The 18,896-nt window shown below is 36.9% G+C and overlaps 1 protein-coding gene across 12 annotated transcripts in view; it reads right to left on the bottom strand.

Annotated features, from left to right (window-relative positions):
• Positions 1-18,896, bottom strand: part of USP34 (ubiquitin specific peptidase 34) — a 282,857-nt gene that overhangs the window by 12,009 nt on the left and 251,952 nt on the right. For 8 of the 12 annotated variants that reach the window (XM_054244928.2, XM_078349244.1, XM_035272486.3 and 5 more), the window contains 8 exons: positions 16,702-17,336; positions 14,631-14,788; positions 11,032-11,110; positions 9,015-9,141; positions 8,134-8,241; positions 6,691-6,795; positions 6,450-6,574; positions 5,323-5,446 (listed from right to left, as the gene is read on the bottom strand). In XM_054244928.2, coding sequence (XP_054100903.2) covers positions 5,323-5,446; positions 6,450-6,574; positions 6,691-6,795; positions 8,134-8,241; positions 9,015-9,141; positions 11,032-11,110; positions 14,631-14,788; positions 16,702-17,336 — 1,461 coding nt within the window. The remainder of the gene's footprint in view (positions 1-5,322; positions 5,447-6,449; positions 6,575-6,690; positions 6,796-8,133; positions 8,242-9,014; positions 9,142-11,031; positions 11,111-14,630; positions 14,789-16,701; positions 17,337-18,896) is intronic. The other 4 variants (XM_054244930.2, XM_078349246.1, XM_054244931.2 and 1 more) reach the window with 2 other exon arrangements.

The following is an 18,896-nucleotide window of genomic DNA, read 5'->3' as shown; positions in this document are numbered from 1 at the left end:
GTTGTGTGTTCCATAATTGGATTTTTTAATATATTTCCTTTCTGTAATTAGACTACATTTTAATTCTACAGATTTGGAAAATTTTGGATTTCCTAGATATATCATAATGTTACTTGCACAACATCAAGTTGCTTACTTTCACTTACTAATACATCAAGAAAATTTTTTAAAATGTTAAAGGTGATAAAGGGATCCTTGTTTTGCCATTGAAAATTATTTAATTAAACAGTGATGAACACTAGGGATTTATTTAGACTATCCCCTTTGTTGATTTCACATGTGAACTATGGTACCTAAAAAAGTGCTATGATTACAGAATTGGCAGTACTAGTTTTCTATAATATTAAAATAACTTTTTAAAATTACAAAACCAATACATAATCATTATAAATAATTTAAACCTCACAGATATATTTAACCTAGAAAATGAAAGCATTCTATAATTTCATCCTTACAGAGTGTAAGTAATTCCTCTACTTTTTTTCTGTACATGGTACTAAGAGCAATTTTCCCCTCATTTATAAGAATATGGTTATATTCTATATATTGTTTTTACATTTCTATGTAATTCAATGAATATTCCTGTCTTTTTAAATGTCTCAATACAGGTGAACTACGGTTTACTGTCTCAATATAGGCGGACTATGGTTTACTTAACAAAGCACCTATTGATAAACATTTGAGTTGTTTCCAGTTTTTACCGATTACAACCAAAGTGAAAATAAATATCCTCTGTATATTGTTATACACTTTTATAAGTAGAATATGGTAGATTCCTGAATATGGTATTGTTGGGTCAAAGACATGAACATTCTAAATTTTACTAAGGCCAAACTGCCTCCCAAATGGACTCTGACTAGCACCCCTTTTTAAGATCTCTTCTTTCCCCAAACCATATGGGTATCAACTGAGCTTCATACGTCAGTTTTTTGTTTTAAAAAGAGATATACAGCTGCAGTGGCTTACACCTATAATCCCAGCACTCTGGGAGGCCGAGGTGGGCAGATCACAATGTCAGGAGTTCAAGACTAGCCTGGCCAATATGGTGAAACCCTGTCTCTACTAAAAATACAAAAATCAGCTGGGTGTGGTGGCATGTGCCAGTTTTCCCAGCTACTTGGGAGGCTGAGGCAGGAGAATTGCTCGAATCGAAGAGGAGGAGGTTGCAGTGAGCAAAGATCATACCACTGCAATCCAGTCTGGGCGACAGAGTGAGATGCCCGTGGTGGGGGGTGGGGATAAATAAATCATTTGCTTTATTAGTAAGTCTGGGCAACTTCTCATATGGCTACCAAACACTTACTTTTTTTTTTGAGACGGAGTTTCGCTCTTGTTACCCAGGCTGGAGTGCAATGGCGCGATCTCGGCTCACTGCAACCTCCGCCTCCTGGGTTCAGGCAATTCTCCTGCCTCAGCCTCCTGAGTAGGCTGGGATTACAGGCACGTGACACCGTGCCCAGCTAATTTTTTGTATTTTTAGTAGAGACAGGGTTTCACCATGTTGACCAGGATGGTCTCGATCTCTTGACCTCGTGATTCACCCGCCTCGGCCTCCCAAAGTGCTGGGATTACAGGCGTGAGCCACCGCACCCGGCCACACTTACTTTTTTTGTGTACACTGCCTATTCATGTCCTTTGCTGATTTTACTTAATGTTCTTCACCATCTTACCAAATCCTTTTCATATATTGGCAGCATTGGCTATTTATCTGTTAAGTATGCAAACATTTTCCCAGTTAGCTATGTTTTAATTCAGTTTATGGCATTTTCACCATGTAGTATTTTCAATTTTTATATAGTCAAAACTTTCAACTTACTGTTTTTTTGTTTGTTTTTTGGAGACAGAATCTCGCCCACTGCTCAGGCTAGAGTGGTGCAATGGTACAATCTTGGCTCACTGCAACCTCTGCCTCCCGGGTTCAAGCAATTCTCCTGTCTCAGCCTCCCGAGTAGCTGGCAATGTAAGTGCCCACCATCACGCCTGGCTAATTTTTTTTATTTGTTGTAGAGAGAGGGTTTTACCACTTAAGCTGGTCTCAAACTCCTGACCTCAGGTGATCCACCCGTCTCAGCCTCTCAAAGTGCTGGGATTACAGGCATGAGCTACCACACCACAATTAAATCCTCAATCCTCCTGGAATAAATTTTGGTCTATTAAAGATTTGCCCTACAGAGAGCTAACCAGTTATTTCAGAACTACCTGTTTCCTATCAATCTGAGATCTCATCTTTATCATCTACTATATCCTCATGTATCCTTATGTTTGTTGAGGCTGTTTACTCACTGTTTTGCCTATGTATTTCTGAATCTATACTACATGGTTTTAATCAGTATAGTTTACTGTTATGAAAGAAAGAGGGAACAACATCTATATTTGAAAAAAAAAAGGTGGGGACAGGTCTGTGGTATCTTGATATTTATTTTTCTGATATTTTGAACTGTGATCTATGTATTAAATTCTAAAAAATAAACTACCATAACTTTAGTATTTTACAAATCAGCAGTGCCAGCATGTGTGTGTGTTGGGGGGGGGCGGGGTGAGGGCGGAGAGACAGATAGGTTATCTATTGCCCAGACTGGAGTACAGTGGTATGACCATAGCTCACTGCAGCTTCAACTTCCTGGGCTCAAGTAATCCTTCCACCTCAGCCTCCCGAGTAGCTGGGACCATAGGTATGTGCCACCATGTGTGGCTAATTAAAAAAATTTCTTTTTGTAGAGAAGAGGTCTCTCTAGGTTGCCCAGGCTTTTGCTATTTTTAAGTATCAAAATACTGTGGCTGCCAACACACCATTTTCTCAGATGGCAGTTGGCAGCTTTGTTCACTCTCCCTGAATTCTCTCTCCCTTTTTGTCTCCTCCTACCCCATCCCTCACCAGCCTCACTTGAAAAACACTCCAACCCTCTCTCTTTACTATTTAGTACCTGCAACTCTACTGTCCTCTGTAATTCTAATCTATAGTTATTATATGTTGCTCTTTTATCCTCTAACCAATCTTAAGATCTGCTCAGTTGCCCATATAAAAATTACCACAAAGACTTTTCCTCACAACTGGAAATGACTTACAATCCAATACAGGTCTTGAGATGTTCTCACCTATGATCACAATATTGTGGCCCTTGGACCATCTAATCTCAACGTTCAATTGATTAAAGATATAGCCATTTAAACTTACTCTTTTCTTGTTACCAAACATAATTTCTTGAAGAAATTATACAAATTAAAACTCTACCAACCTTGTGTGGTCACTAAGATGGACTTTCTTTTCTCAAGCCCTCTCCTGGGGCTCTCTTTGGAAACAGTCATTCTGTTAGCTAAAAGAGGGAGTTACCTTCAAACTGAGGGACACACTCTTTCCATTTATAGGAGGCATAAGGATAGCACTGCATTTAGGTCTTTGTCTAAGACCTAAGAACTCTGTATCTAAGACAATGTCCAATTTTCTGTATTAACCAAGAAAAATTTCTCTTCCCTGCTCATTTGTGAATGTTTTGATTTCTATTTAGTGCTGTGCCACCAGTCACATTTGGCTATTTAAATTTATTTTGGTTAAAATTAAAGAAAATAAAAATTCAGTTCCTTAGTCACATTTCAAGTTCTCAACTCTCACAAATGACTGACTAGTGACTATTATATTGTGGTTGGTGGTACAGTTAAAGAGTATTTCCATCCTTATGGAAAGTTCTATAAAATAGTGCTAATACAGAGAACTAAACACTATGAGGCAACACTGATAGTCCTTCATGGTTATAAAAGTGATGTGACTATAAAGTATCATAAAAGTTGATTCAGCTGATGTGATGGCAAGTATCGTTTCCCTTCTTCCACTTCCCTACCATGTTTAATTTCCCTAAAAGTGTGCACTTGGTTGACAAGGAAGACAACCTAAAAGAGTAAAACATTCAATATTTGGTTAAAGCTGTCTAAGTAGCTAGAATAGTTCCTCACATAAACTTTGAGTATAAATTATATGAACACAATTACCAAAAACTTCTTAAAAGGTTACTGTTGTTATAATTCTCCTTCTTTATACAGGAGCAAGGCTGTACAGTTCTAGAACTCCTGAATATTTTCTTATACCTGATCATTGCCACTGCTGGGCTTTGCCCTTTTACCAAATGCCATGACCCAGGTGCATAATTCTGAAATGGCCAATTTTCCCTGCCTACATCCTGGCATTCCAGTCACCCATATATAAAACCAGCTAATAATACCAGGTTACCAGGAACCAGCTTTCAAATCTAAAAATGCTCTAATCATTTGCCAATAAAATGGTTTTGCTGGAGTGGAATTATCCCTGACAGCTGTTACCACTTCTTTCTTCTTGGATAATGAAATCTAAGGTAGGGTCACATCTTTTGTCCTACCTGAAATGGATCAAAAAACCTTTTCCGTGGGAGGGAGAGCACTGTGACGGAACAGGAACACAAAGGGGGCTTGCAGGGTATGGCAATATTGCATTTCTGAATCTGGGTGGTGGTTCCACAAGTATTTCACTTCCCACCCTCAAAACAAAACTATGGAACACTGGAGAGTATCTTGGGCCATCCCTATTAAGTCAAGAGGGAGGACACAGAAGCCTAGAATTCTAAAGTCCTGAGATGGAGGACCTCTGGAGGAGAGCTGCTTGTCTCCAAGAAACTTATCAGCTATAGGAATGTTACCCAAAGGAAGCGGTTCTCTAACAACTCTCAGGCACATCACTGCAGAGACAATATTACTAAAGATATTTGAGTTTCCTCTCCCACCTCTACATAATTCACTGATGGTTTTGTTTTTGATTTCTCATCATCTCCCTTTTCAAGTTTCTCTTCTTCTCACTCACCAATTTTATCAGACTTACCTCCTAATTACTCATATATGCACCTCTGCTTCACATTGGCAAGTACACTGTTTGCTCTTGCCATTGCCAGCTCCAAAGCACAGCTGGCACTATAGATCTCATCTTTACCCTCAAGATAAGGGCTGGGGAAGTCCACCTCTAAGTCTCCCTTCCTAAGCAGAGCAGTTTTTTTGTTTTGTTTTGTTTTTCCAAAATCTGCTGGGCAGATGGTGGAGGATGTGGGCTTCTATGTACAGAAGTGATCAGCCCTACTCCACACTCCTTTATAGGCCAGCTGAAACTCTGGGCAGAATGATTCAATGGAAACCAGTAAGTTGGTGTTTTCTTAATGAAAATTAAAATGTTCCCAAGAATATTAATATTTTTAAACATTCACTTAAAAAAAAAAAAAGGATTGTCTCGTATTTTTTCTCCCCTTCCTGAATGGCTAATGGCTTAAAATAATTCAGTGGAATTTACTGCTCATCTTTTATACTTACTCAGCTTAACTAATGTTTCAGTAAATTTTTCACAGTTGATTGCAACTCGGCATAATAGATGGATGAATTGATGATAAGAAAAGAAGTAGTCTAGCAGCATACGATCATAAACGTCATCTTTGCCCTGAAGGTTAAAGATGATAAAATGGTTGCACTTAAATTGTAAATAATAAAGAGCATAATTTGTGTAAATGTAATAAGTTTAACTAAAAAGCTGATTAAATATTTATATTCTGTAAGAACCTAGTTTTAAAATCCAAATTTCTAGTAATGTTATGATCTTGTCATAAGTTTATTTTCAGTGTGCAAATGCTATCAATTAAAATTACCCATTATTTCTATATACTTTAATAAAGTAAAATGACTGTAGGATTTTAAAATTTGACACTTTAGTTCTATAGACATATCAAGAAAAATGAATTAAATTTGATTTTTTGAAATAGATTCCAAGTTATTCCTATAATGCTACTAGAATGTTAATTTTTTGTATTTTATCTTACATGAACTTCTTAGGCATACTGAAGATCCAAAGATGGCAAGCAAGGGAGAGTGTGAATGAAGTGTGGGTGAAGAAAGATAAAGGGAAAAATTGTTTTAAAAAATGCTGAAACTAAGATAAATTATCCTGTATCAATGTACCTTGTCTCTATAATTTTAGAATTGGCATTATTTTAGAATATGAGTTAGAGGACAGAAACCAGACTAAAAATGATGACAAATCTATCAATCAATAATATTATTCTTAGGTCAAAGGAATATAATTTAAGGGCAATAGAAGAAGGCATTGATTATATGGCCAAATTTAAAAAAAGAACAGTTAAGTGCCTATGACTTTTCAAATTTAGATATATGACCCAGTTATAATTTAGCCTAGTGATAAATACTAAGACTTACTATTAAGGTAATTTTTGAGGGGGAAAAAAACTTACAACTTGTGCTTATTGTTGATTTTGCAAATGTTAAACCAACATTTCAGAGCACTAAAAGGAAAAAGGCCAAATGAATCTAATCTTCTTAGGATCCACAAAATTGGTCACTCAAGTCTAACCTACTCATAACTGCCAGGGGAAAAATTTCAAATTACTTTGTACTATAGCAACACGGATTTTCCTGGCATCCCAACATACCTTACTGGTTTCCACCATTGTGGGCAAGAGGCACATATTGAGTTCAGGGCGCGGAGGCCGAATATTGCTTTTCCCTCCTATTAGCTTGATATTTTCTCGACAAGGGAAATAAGGTCCAAGAGACACTAAGATATTAAAAGTGTACAGTAAGAATAAATGGAAAAAATAAATCTCCATGCTTCAGTGTGCAGAACGATTAAATGTGAACCATATTTAAGTATTGTGCTAGACAAATACGTACTTGGTATATTACTGTGATGGTAAGTACAATGGTTGTGTTGTAGAAAGGGAACCAGAGTATGAAGAAAATCATGGGGACTCAAAAGTACAAGTTCCTTGAGAACATCTGAAAATAAAAACAAAATTTGGGTTGCAAAATATTAGAGTTCTATCTACTTGCTACTTTCAATCTCACAAATCGCATAATTAGTTGGCTCACTGCAACCAGTTTAATGAGTCTAAAACTTAGCTCCTGACACCAGTAGAAATTCTGTAGGATGTTCAATCAAGTCTGGATGAGCAGAGTTACTAACTACAATAGGGCATCATTTAAAAGTTTAAGACACTATTTATTGGTATTTATTTAACTATGAGATACTTTCTGGCAAGTACAGTGTGGGTTTTTTTTTTTTTTTTTTAAACTCCTAGACTCAAGTGGTCCTCCTGCCTCAGCCTCCCAAGCAGCTGGAACTACAGACACACACCATCACAACCAGCCAATTTTTTTTGTTTTGTAGAGATGAGGTCTTGCTATGTTGTGCAGGCTGGTCTTGAACTCCTGGACTTGAGGGATCCTCCTGCCTAGACCTCCCGAATTGCATGGATTACAGGCATGAGCCAGCCCAGATTATTTAATGTACATTGATTATGTGTCTTATAAATTTAAAACAGCTTAGAAAGAAACCTAAGGTTCAAAGTTCTTTGGCTCTGAGGGATAATCCTTAATCTACTTTTAATGTTTTACGGTGCTGACTGGACTGACTCTCATTCTCCAATCACACAGGAAGGAATAAAGCTCATGATGACAGGCTATAGGCAGTTTCTGGTGGTCACAGTTTACTGCTTATGTGCCCTTCCCCTCTTGCTAGAGAAGTAATTATAAGGAATATCAAGATGAGCTGCTTATACATGACAGCCAGTTTTCCACGCTATTTGAGAAAGTGTAAAACCATTATGGTCTCTAAAGAAGTTTCTAAGGTAGTTTAAAAAAAAAACTACAAATTTAAAATGGGTGTCTTAAAAGCAACCAATTATTTCATTATAAATAGGCAATCAATAAAAGATGCAATACTTAGAGCCTAAGAACAGCTACTGAGAAGTATCTTTAGGCAAAAGAACTCACAGTGAAGTAAGTACTCTTATCCTTTACAATGTCAGTGCTACCTTGTAAACATTTATGATTCAACCTTGCTTTACATAGGATCACAAGATTTTTAGAGCTGTAGGAAGCTAGAGATGAACTAAGGTTGGGGAGACTATATATTAAGTAACCTGTCTATTATCAATGTGGGTAATTATGAGCCCGTTAAGAAATTTTAATTTTCTTAGGACCTGCTGGCTAGTGTGAGTTACATATAAAAAGCACAAATATCTTTCAAACACTACAGGCCTAACATCACAGAAAAACTCACAATAATATTCTTCCACTAGGTTTTTACACAGGCAAATTTTTCAAGTAACTCACCTATACAGGCATTTCTAAGTTCTGGAGGACTATAGGAATTAAGAAGAGTTAACAGTTTATGGGCAAATTCAATTCGCTCTTGCCACTGGATTAATGCTTGTTTCACATCTGCAAATATAAAAGCACACATAAATATGCCATCTGAGATCAAACTTCCTCTCAAATGTTTTCTATTGTAAATGATAAAATACTGATACTAGAGATTTAAATAAATTACAAAAACATCTTTGGTGACAACTAAGTCATTATTTTCTTTTTTTTAAAAGATGGGGTTTCACCATGTTGGTCAGGCTGGTCTTGAACTCCTGAACTCAGGTGATCCACCTGCCTTGGCCTCCAAAGTGCTTGGATTACAGGCGTGAGCCACCACGCCCGGCCTAAGTCATTATTTTCATGAGATGATTACTACTACTACTGTTAAACCTGCAAGATTTCTTAAACAACATATTTCATTATAATATGTCCCACTTTCTAAAAATGTATGTAAAGTTCAGAATTCAAAATATCTTTTAGGGACATGAGAGAGGTATGTTTTATAGTTATCTCTCTTGAAACTGCAAATGATATAATCTAAGCCAAGGAAGTTTCCAGCTGGAGAATCTTTACAAAGTGCCCCCCTTGTTACTGTGTTTGGAAATGTTTTCCAGTCTGAAATCTTGGTACCTGTTTGCCTAGTTTTTAGACAGGTACAAAAAATATAGAAGAGCCTTCCAGCTTTACATTAGGAGTTCATGACAAACATCACCTGATGGTTAGCTAGCTTCAGCCTCATCTTCTGTGCATAAACTAAGATAAAAACAATTTCTCTGGGGCATTGTGATTTTAAAACCTTCTCTTTAAAAGTAGCACTAACAAAAAATAAGACGTAGGAATGACCAAACCTTTTCTCTGAAGATAAGGGCGTGTAGACTTCAAAACTGACAGAAATATTGACAGAAGTTCTACTAAATCTCCAGTCACATGGCAAGCTGTAGCTTCGTGATACATCATGTGCAAAGTGTTGAAAGACTACAAATGATTTAAAAAATTGAAAACTTAATTTCGTATTTACTTATTGAGCCACAAAATAGTAGTACTCATCCTTTATGATAGATGTTTTCAGAATCACACTGTATACACGTATGCCAAGCAAATGTATCCGCTTTCTATCCTAAAGTTAAATTCTCTCATTCAGCCCTTTTAAACACTCCTTACCTTCAGAGCTCTGCTATTTTGTGTGTATATTCTAGTCTGAAGAAATAGTTTAATTACATTTTTTTAAAAAAGCACTTGCTCTAATATTGGAAGTCTTAGAAATTACAAAGCAATAGGACACAACAGAAGATTAGGGAGAATATGCAACTAACTTTTCAGGGCCTTTGTCCAAAGACAATGGTGAAGTGAAATGTCAGCCATACTCAAAAGAGTAGGCCTGAAAGAGGTAAAAAGAGCTGCAAAAGGTAAGAATTAATTTCCTTTATACTGGATTGTTAAATCTTTTAATTCCTTTAACTGTATTAGTAGCTTAATTAAGCCTTTATTTTTTTTTCCTATTTTACTATAAAGCATCCTTCTTCAAATCCTCTTCAATCAGTTCACTATGGCTTACACACTATATTACCCACAGTTAAAAGATTAAAATTCTAAGCCCAAAACCTGTAGCAGTACCTAATATGAACAATGTAAAGAATTTAACCTGTAAGAATAGGAGCCATATATGTCTTGTTCACTGCTGTGTCCCTAGTGCTTAGCACAGTGCTTTGGCACAGAGGTATATATTTAAACATCTTTTCAATTAAAAACATTTTTTCTAAAAACACAACTAAAGCAGCATAAACATCTGTTGCATTTTAAATTATGAAATTCTTACTATTCCTCTTCACGTACCTTTTTTTAAGCTAAATGAATACTTGGCTTTCCTCAAACATAATCAGTATTTCTTTGCCTCAGTGCTTACTGTCATTTATCTAAATGTCTTCCTCTTTACCTTTGCAAATCCATGTTCTTCAAAGTGCAAATCTGTTATTCTCTTTTATTATCAACTGAGAAAACATCCTATCTTTGAATTCTTATGGTACTCTTGGAATGTTTATTAGACTAAAGGACTCAATGTATCTTTGGTGACTCTGTAGCCATCTCATACTTGTGGATGTTCAAAACTTACAGGGAGCATAAATGGATGATTTTAACCCTGTAATAGTCCTTCTGGTTTCCTTTGAGGATGGTGTGAAAGAAAAATATATTGGGCCCCTTCAAGCTGGGAACCACTCAGGGCAACCATCGGTCTCTCACCTACCTGTGACTGGGAAACTTGGCGGGAGAGGGGAGGGGAGACCTTGCTTTGGGTTGTCTCCACCTTTCTGGACAGAGCTAATAGACTTTTTACATGCAGACTGCTGTCTCATGTCTCCCCTAAAGTGTGTAAAATCAAGCTGTGTCCTGATCATGTTGGGCATATATCATTAGGACTTCCTGAGACTGTCACAGGCGCATCCTGAACCTTGGCAAAATAAACTTTCTAAATTAACTGAGACCTGTCTCAGATTTCCTGGGTTCACACTGGTAATCTATGTTTCTATGCCATACCAAATAAGTAGGCTTTTGGGAAATTATGTGTGCCCTTAATTAAATCACATGTATTTCATTTCTGAACAAATGAACAGAAATAGTCTATTTCAAATGGTTGTTATAAATAAAAAATGATGGGAAAAGTATGGAATTACTATAAAAAAAAAATAGCACCTTAAAAATTATGACCTAATTATTCTTGGAATATAAATTCACATTTACTGATCTATATAATTAAAACCCTGCCACCTATAAAACAGTTTACCATAAACTCTAAATGTCTATAAAATAAGTCTTGGTGAGAACATTAAAATGAGATTAATCCACAGTAAAATGCAATAAAATATTTACCTCTGTCATTAGAATCAACCCTCGATTAAATACAACAAGAAGTCTGTCTTCATCAGATTCTAATAGTATTCTGAAGGCACTAGAAGAAAACAAAGTCCAGTTTGAGAACTCTGAATAAGAACACAACACTAGGCCGGGCACAGTGGCTCAAGCCTGTAATCCCAGCACTTTGATCACGAGGTCAAGAGATCGAGACTATCCTGGTCAACATGGTGAAACCCCGTCTCTACTAAAAATACAAAAAATTAGCTGGGCACGGTGGCACGTGCCTGTAATCCCAGCTACTCAGGAGGCTGAGGCAGGAGAATTGCCTGAACCCAGGAGGTGGAGGTTGCGGTAAGCCGAGATTGCGCCATTGCACTCCAGCCTGGGTAACAAGAGTGAAACTCCATCTCAAAAAAAAAAAAAAAAAAAAAAAAAAGAACACAACACTTAGGTGATAAAAAAAGTAACAAAATCGTCATTTAAGCTCTCTGCTTTCCTACCTACAAAAAAGACACTGCTACATCTGTTTCCTAGAAATGCAGCAAAAGGAAATATTTAATTTAAAAAACTCTAAGAAAACATTGGCTGGGCATGGTGGCTTGAAGGCCTGTAATCACAGCACTTTGGGAGGCTGAGGTAGGCGGATCACCTGAGGTCAGGAGTTTGAGACTAGCCTGACCAACATGGTAAAACCCCCATCTCTGTTAAAAATACAAAAAAAAAAAAAAAAAAAAATAGCCAGGTAGTGGTGGGCACCTGTAGTCCCAACTACTTGGGAGGCTCAGGCAGAAGAATTGCTTGAACCTGGGAGGCGGAGGTTGCAATAAACTGAGATAACACCATTGCACTCCAGCCTAGGCAACAGAGCAAGATTCCGTCTCAATAAAAAGAAAATTATGTCTATTAATATGTAATCAACTCTTAATTATCTACAATAGCAGAAGATATGGGAATATTTTGAAAGTTTCCATATAAACAATCCTGATTTTTATAATGGGCTCATCTTCTAAATTATTAAGTTCTGGATCGTAAAATTCACCCATATTATCTAAACACTCATCAACTGGTAAATATTGAGAAGAAAGAGTAACATGAAGAAAAAAAACAACTAAAAACGTGTCAGCCTTGAAAATAGTTTATAAAATACAGTCATGTGCCACAAAATGAAATTTTGGTAAATGATGGACCACAAATACAATGGTGGTCCCATAAGATTATAACGGAGCTGATAAATTCTTATTAGCCTAGTGACTTCACAGTTATGGTAACATTGTAACACAACATTAACCAGATGCTGGTATAAACAACCCTGTTGTACTGCCTGTCTTAAAAAAGTATAGCACAATTATGTACAGTACATAATACTTGATAATGTTAATAAATGACTGTGTTATTGGTTTTTTTTTTTTTAAAGACAGGTCTCGCTTTGTCGCCCAGGGTGGAGTGCAATGGTACAGTCTTGGCTCTCTGCAACCTCTGCCTCCTGGGTTCAAGTGATTCTCCTGCCTCAGACTCCTGAGGTGCTGGGATTAGAGGTGCCCTCCACCACACCCGGCTAAATTTTTTGTATTTTTAGTAGAGACGGGGTTTCACTGTGTTGGCCAGGCTGGTCTCAAACTCCTGACCTCGTGATCCACCTGCCTTGAGCTCCCAAAGTGCTGGGATTACAGGCATGAGTCACCATGCCTAGCCTGGCTTATGTATTTACTGTATTATTTTACTACTTTTTTTTTTTTAAAAATTAAATTTAAAACAGCCTTAGACAGTTCCTACAGGAGGTATTCCAGAAGAAGGCCTAAGTGTCAGAGGAGATGACAGCTCTAAGCTAGTTACTGCCTCTGAAGACCTCCCAAGTGGGACCAGATGTGGGCATGGGAGACAGATATACTAATGATCCCGACTACTCTGCACCCTGCATAGGCCTAGCCTAATTGTGTGTGCTTATGTCTTAGTTTTTTTTTTTTTTTTTAGGATAGAGTCTTGCTCTGTCACCCAGGATGGAGTGCAGCGGTATGATCTTGGCTCAATGCAACCTACCTCCCAGGTTCAAGCAATTCTCCTGCCTCAGCCTCCCAAGTAGCTGGGATTACAGGTGCCTGCCACCATGCCTGGCTAATTTTTGTATTTTTAGTAGAGACAGCATTTCACCATCTTTGCCAGGCTAGTCTTAAACTCCTGACCTTGTGATCTACCACGCCCAGCCTATGTCTTAGTTTTTAACAAAAATGTTTTTAAGAAATCCTAGAAAAGTCATAGTTAATTTCATAGTTTACTAATGAAGATTCACATTTAAAAGCTTTCCAGGCTGGGTGCGGTGGCTCACGCCTATAATTCCAGCACTTTGGGAGGCTGCGATGGGCAGATCAAGAGATCAAGACCATCCTGGCCAACATGGTGAAATCCCATCTCCACTAAAAATAAAAAAATTATCTGGATGTGTCGATGCATGCCTGTAGTCCCAGTTACTTGGGAGGCTGAGGCAGGACAATCACTTCAACTCAGGAGGCAGAGATTGCAGTAAGCTCAGATGGCACCACTGCACTCCAGCCTGGGCAAGAGAGCAAGACTCCATCTCAAAAAAAAAAAAAACAAAAAAAAACTTTCCAAAGAAGACAATCTGAAATAACCTCATCTTAGATTGAAGTAGCTTAAGACACTACAGTGAACTCTTCACTAAAGTATCATTAAAAAGCAAATGTGGCCGGGCGTGGTGGCTCAAGCCTGTAATCCCAGCACTTTGGGAGGCCAAGGCGGGTGGATCACGAGGTCGAGAGATCGAGACCATCCTGGTCAACATGGTGAAACCCCGTCTCTACTAAAAATACAAAAAATTAGCTGGGCATGGTGGCGCGTGCCTGTAGTCCCAGCTACTCAGGAGGCTGAGGCAGGATAATTTCCTGAACCCAGGAGGTGGAGGTTGCGGTGAGCCGAGATTGCGCCATTGCACTCCAGCCTGGGTAACGAGTGAAACTCCATCTCAAAAATAAACAAACAAACAAATAAATAAATAAATAAAAAGCAAATGTGCTTAATAAAGGACATCATTTCCAAGTCTTAGATGTAATACATAGAAGCATTTTAAGAAAATTAGCCTGATCTTTATTTCTATAGGTAAGGGGAATTAAGGGTAATTTGTAGTAGTTCCTGTAACCATTTAATAACTTCTGTAGCTCTCAAAAATTAATTATAAAGATTATGTTTCATAATTTTGGCCAAGTCCTACAGATCAGAAAGATAGACAGATTTAGGCTAAACAGAAAGCAAAACATTAACAGACTCATCCAAAGGTGCAGAAAACTGTTTCTAGAGGCCTCTAGAACTGAACTATCAAGGCTGAGTGAGAATAAATTGCCACAGAGAAGACAGTTCAAGCTTTAGGTGGAAGTCTGTACATTAAGGTTCCTTTCAACCCTAAAATTCTGATAAAACATACACAAATACAAACAAAAGCCAGACAAAAAACTGTGTAAAAGTAGTTCATGAACCTTCAAATCATAAGTTCTTCCAAAGTGGCTCATGCACAAATGCTTCCCTAACATAAATGATTTCTCATTTAGTATCAAAAGGAGGGTCCTCATCTCACTTGAAAAAACAAAACTAAAAAACGTTTTTACCTTATTAGAGTAGTCCAGCAGGAACGGCCATCTAAGCAACGTAAGTAACAACTTATGGTTGTTTTCTTGAACTGTTTAATATCTTCTAATTCTTCTTCTCTCATATCTGCCCTCTGAGCTATAAACAGCTGCATCAGGTTAAATAGTTCTTCTACTGCCTAAAAAAGCCAAATAAGCCATATGATCTTTTAACCCTGTAGCACGTTAGAAGGTCAGTTTCTCATTTCTATGTTCATTAACCAACTCTTAAAATTATACAAATAAGCTAGATTACACTACCATTCAGAAAGTTAGAAAATTAGTAAATTCTATTTAAAAATGTTAGTATACACTAAAATTACTCAACAAGTCTTAAAATACAAGTTTAGAAAGAGTAAAAGCTATGTGAATGTAATTCGGTTTTAGTCTTACTACTGCTCAAAGCACTTTTGTAACTTCAAATGTATACCCAGAGGCATGCCATATCATCTCCTACCCACAAAGATTTTAAATGCCTAAATAGCACTGAAATTAATACTGCATATGACGTAATCCTTTGTTCCAACATTTAAAATGCTTTTCTAGACTGATAGTTCAAGTTCTTGATGAATTAAAAAGTAAAAACAAGTATTTTAGTAAAGTCACTAGCTGTGATTTTAATAGACTCATATGCACATGTCTGGAGAGAACTGCTCTTCTAACACATACCTGTCAATGAACTGAAAGCCCCAAAGCAAAAAACTGACTTCAGTATCATTTTCATGAAAATTTCTAATAGATAAGGACATTCTACAGTAAAAGACATTACATTTCACTGATGTCAAGGGCAAGAAATAATACGGAGGGATGCATTCTAACTCATCTAGTATTTGTCAAGTTTAATTCTGGACATCATATTTAGTAACTAGACAAATATTTATGTGAATATGATTGAGACAAACTCATTGAAAATAAATCCTATCCTGACCCCTTTGAAGTCAGCAAGATTGTCATTGTTTATTCTTTTGGCATTGGTTTTGAATATCCTGGTACTTAATATACTCACTTGCTTTGCTGTATTGTGGAAATTCTAATTTTTTCTTTTCTTTTGGGACAGGGTCTTGCTTTGTTCCCCAGGTTGGAGTGCAATGGCTCACTGCAGCCTCAACCTCCTGGGATCAAGCAATCCTCCCACCTCAGCCTCCCAAATAGCTGGGGCAATAGGTGTGCACCACTACACCTGGCTAATTTTCCATTTTTTATAGAAATGGAGTTTTGCCATGTTGCCCAGGCTGGTCTTGAACTCCTGGGCTCAAGCGATCCACCTGTCTCAGCCTCCCAAAGTACTGAAATTACAAATGTGAGCTACCATGCCCAGCCTGGGATTCTAATTTTCTCTGACTAGAAATTAGGTTATTTTTCCTAGGTGTGAGATTCTATACAACTCACTACATCATCTAGAAAAGACAATCTGATCTATAAAGATGGTCTAGTACCGTTTACAACAGAAAATAAGGGGCAACAGTGAAAAGCATTATCCAGGTTTGACAGCCTTACATCACATCTAGCAGAAAAAACTTAATGTAAAACCTACAAATAGTCTACAGAGAAAAAGGGACCCAATTTAAACTGCATATAGATGTATCTTGATTGATCTCTTAAGCATTTCATTTGTTTGGATGTAGCTTGAAAACAAATACTGGGGTATACTAGCTTTAGATATAAAATTGTCTAGCTCACAGTTTAGCATAGCATGTAGATCTTGATAACAAATAACTCATTTTTAAACAGCAAAGTACTCAATTCCTTAAGACTGTACCATAAAGTTGACTTTTTTTATTAGGCACACAAGAATACATTTACAAAACCACAAATTAAAAAACAGCTAAGTTTTCTAGAGACAAAACTTTTAACTTTATCCTAAGAAAAGTTATCCTCACAATTATCAATTTTATAACAATATAGCATTTTATATATGTCTTTAAGAAAACAAATATACATAAAGTTCTTAAGAAAGAATGGTGAGACTATTCTATATTCTGCCACAATGGAAAAACAGGTTATTTCTAATCTATTTGAGGATACAGATAAAAAGAATATCAATTTTACTCACTCCAGGGTATTGGCTGGCATGTGGTGTAAGATTCTTAAAGGCCCACTGGATGTTCTGGTGAGAAGCCAGTTGTCGTGTGAATGCAGGAGACTGTTCACAGCAGAGCCTCAGAATGCCATAGTAGGCAGGCAGCATCCCACGGTTAAAAAGCACCACATCCTGATCATCATGGTCAGCAAGGATGTAATTGAAGGCAATGTTCTTGGTTACCACTGGGTTCTGAACAATAAGGCGGATATTCTCTGGACAGTCAGCACAGACATTGTACCAAAATGAAAGCAAAGCCTGTTTATTGTGATTTGTAGCTATTGCTGGCTCAGAAAGTTTAGGCTGGAAAAGGTTCCACAAATCCATGAAATATGTGGAAAACATCAGCTTCTCAGTTTTGGAAATTAAACAGTAAGTCATAAAGCTAAAATAGGGCACTAGCTTTGTAGTGCCATGAACAGCAGCATCAACATAAAGTTTGGCTCTTGAGAGCAAACCAAGGAGCACGTTGTAGACCTGATGTAGGACTACTGTTGTGTCTGGACTGAGTGGAAGGTCACGGGTTGGGATGTGCAAAGACCTTGTTGACCGGAACATCTGACGGAATGAATTGCTTGGTATAAGGGACACCAGAAGATAAGCTGCAGCTACAAAATGTAAAACAAAACTGTCAGATCCTTGTAAGATATAAAATAGACTGAACAGCAGTCATTAATCACAAAGCCACTGTTCCCTTTAATAATTAAAATAAAAATTAAGGGACATGAACATCTCTAATAATCTTTCTGCTTTCCCTTTGGCCCCACAAAAAGATCCCAAGGGGTGATAAAAATAGATACCTTCTATACTGTCATTGTTATTTTTGAAGTGGCAATAATTTTTAAACCACTTTTCTTTAGCTTGCCCAAGATGCAGAATTTTCCCACTATATCATTTATTTCGTCTCAGGAAGTAGTATAATTTAATAGAGAGAACCCAGCATTTGGAGTCAGAAAATGTACCAAAAGGTGCCTGACCAGGTCAAACCATTTAATGTTTTACAGTCTTAGTTTTCTTAATTGAAAAATGATGGTAAATTACTTTGCAATAACTTACAGATAATGGAAAAATATACTTAAGTTATAAAGACAGAGATATACATAAAAGTTCAATATATAAGATTACATATATGCTAATTATAGAACATTAAGTTTGGAAAATCTTTAAAAGTTTTCTAAGGCTAACCTTACACCAAAGGAAAGAACTGGGTGTTAAACTGCAGCCAGATAATATATATTTCAGTTAAAAAGTCAGGATGAGATATACATAAAAGTCCTATTTGATTACATACATGCTAATTAATTAGAGAACATTAACTTTAGAAAATCCTTACAAGTCTTACAAGGCTAAATTTACACCCAAGGAAAGAACTGGGTGTTAAACTGATATTAAGCCAATGTTACAATGCTGAGGGGTTAATGACTAACTAGTTGTGTTCACCTGTTAAAGCAGTTACTATCAACAAAGCATTAAATTAGGAGCTTTATAAACTTCTTATTTAATCCTCACAGTCACTCTGGATGGAGGTAAAAGTGCTCTGGAAAATCTGAATCTTGGAGAAGCAAAAACCAAGGTCACACAGATAAAGAGGTGGAGCCTAGATTTTGCCTTGAGAAATGATGATGATAATGGTGAAACAATAATAGTAGTAACTATTAAGAATTACGAGCCTTTACTGAATGTATACTATTTGACGTCATAATTTATGTGATAGGCATTGCATTTATTATTCCCACTTTTACTCAGGCTTACAACAGTGGGACTATCTCAGCTTACTCAGCTAGTGGCAGAGCTGGGATTCTAGTGTAGTCTGTCAGAGTCACCGGCTAATGCTCCTAACAATATTCACTATGGAACCTCCTCAAGACTCTCTAATGGCTGAGTTTGGGTTCTTTTCAGCACAAGCATTAACCATTAGTTGTCGCCCCCATTCTAACTATAATTTGATAATTTCCATTGTATTGTCAAAGCAAGTAAAGTTAGGGTTTCTAAAATTAATTTTGGTTTATTTTACAATTTTTTTCCGAATTAAACTTTGTGCATAATACTCCACTTTCTAGTTATTTCTTAACCCGTATCTTAGTCTGCTTAGATTTTTTTTCAAGGCTCAGTTTGTTATGTATTCCTTTTTTCTTTTTTCGACGGAGTCTTGGACTGTTGCCCAGGCT

This window comes from Callithrix jacchus, chromosome 14 (assembly GCF_049354715.1).
Source record: "Callithrix jacchus isolate 240 chromosome 14, calJac240_pri, whole genome shotgun sequence".
Lineage (NCBI taxonomy): Eukaryota > Metazoa > Chordata > Mammalia > Primates > Cebidae > Callithrix > Callithrix jacchus.
The sequence above is the reverse complement of the archived record's forward strand: the minus strand, read 5'-3'. Positions and strand labels throughout refer to the sequence as shown.